The sequence below is a fragment of the Myotis brandtii genome, unplaced genomic scaffold (genome assembly GCF_000412655.1).
Source record: "Myotis brandtii unplaced genomic scaffold, ASM41265v1 C41532520, whole genome shotgun sequence".
Taxonomy (NCBI): domain Eukaryota; kingdom Metazoa; phylum Chordata; class Mammalia; order Chiroptera; family Vespertilionidae; genus Myotis; species Myotis brandtii.
This window is the reverse complement of record NW_005301187.1, coordinates 1-696: the sequence shown is the minus strand read 5'-3', so window position 1 is coordinate 696 and position 696 is coordinate 1. Positions and strand designations below refer to the sequence as shown.

Genomic DNA, 696 nt, shown 5'->3' with positions numbered 1-696 from the left:
CCAGTGAGCTGGAGCCCGGGTCCTCCCTCCCTCCACCTCACTGGCCTCCAGCACCCCACCACACACCTGTGGGACACCCTGGACACTTGAACTCAAGGAAGGGCACCCGGGTTAAGATGGAAGCCCTCTGACACTTCTCCAAGTCGCCATCCTGGTAGATCATGTCCAGAATCTCACTCACCCAGGTGGTGCCTGGAGAGGAAAATGGGAGGTAAGCGGGGCTGAGGGCACACCCCTGCTGGCCCGAGGTGGGGACTGCAGCCCAGGAGAGGGGTGGGTGGTCCTCATCACCTACCAGATTTGGGGTAGGTGCTGATGAGCAGGTCATCGGGCCTGGGTTGTAAGCTCTGCAGTGGCCCAATTGCCTCTGCAAAGTACTTGATGAGAGGCACCCCCTTCACATACTTCAGTGGCGGGCGGGAGGTGTCCTGGACCAGCTCCATGCTGCCGAGTCAGGGTCCGGAGTGGGGCCGACCTCCCTTAACAACATCACAACAATGTCTTCTGTTTAATTGCTTTAAGGTAAGGAAACAGGCTGAGCAACTTGCCTACACTCAGAGCCAGTGAGTGCTGGGCTGGATTCCGGCCGGATCTAACACAGTGGGGCCACAACTCTGGAGGCATCTTGGATTTACCCGCAGAACTTTTAAAAATCCCAATGCCTGCCCAGCTAGAGTGGCTCACTGGTTGAGCATC

At 57.8% G+C, this 696-nt stretch overlaps 1 protein-coding gene across 1 annotated transcript; it reads right to left on the bottom strand.

Annotated features, from left to right (window-relative positions):
* Nucleotides 1–18: 18 nt before the first annotated feature.
* LOC102262825 (sulfotransferase 1A1) lies at nucleotides 19–535 on the bottom strand. Its single transcript, XM_005852812.2, has 2 exons — nucleotides 296–535; nucleotides 19–192 (listed from the first exon to the last, which is right to left on the bottom strand). The coding sequence occupies exons 1-2, from the start codon at nucleotides 441–443 to the stop codon at nucleotides 38–40; spliced, it is 303 nt and encodes a 100-aa protein (XP_005852874.1). The 5' UTR covers nucleotides 444–535; the 3' UTR covers nucleotides 19–37.
* Between the last annotated feature and the right edge of the window lie 161 nt (nucleotides 536–696).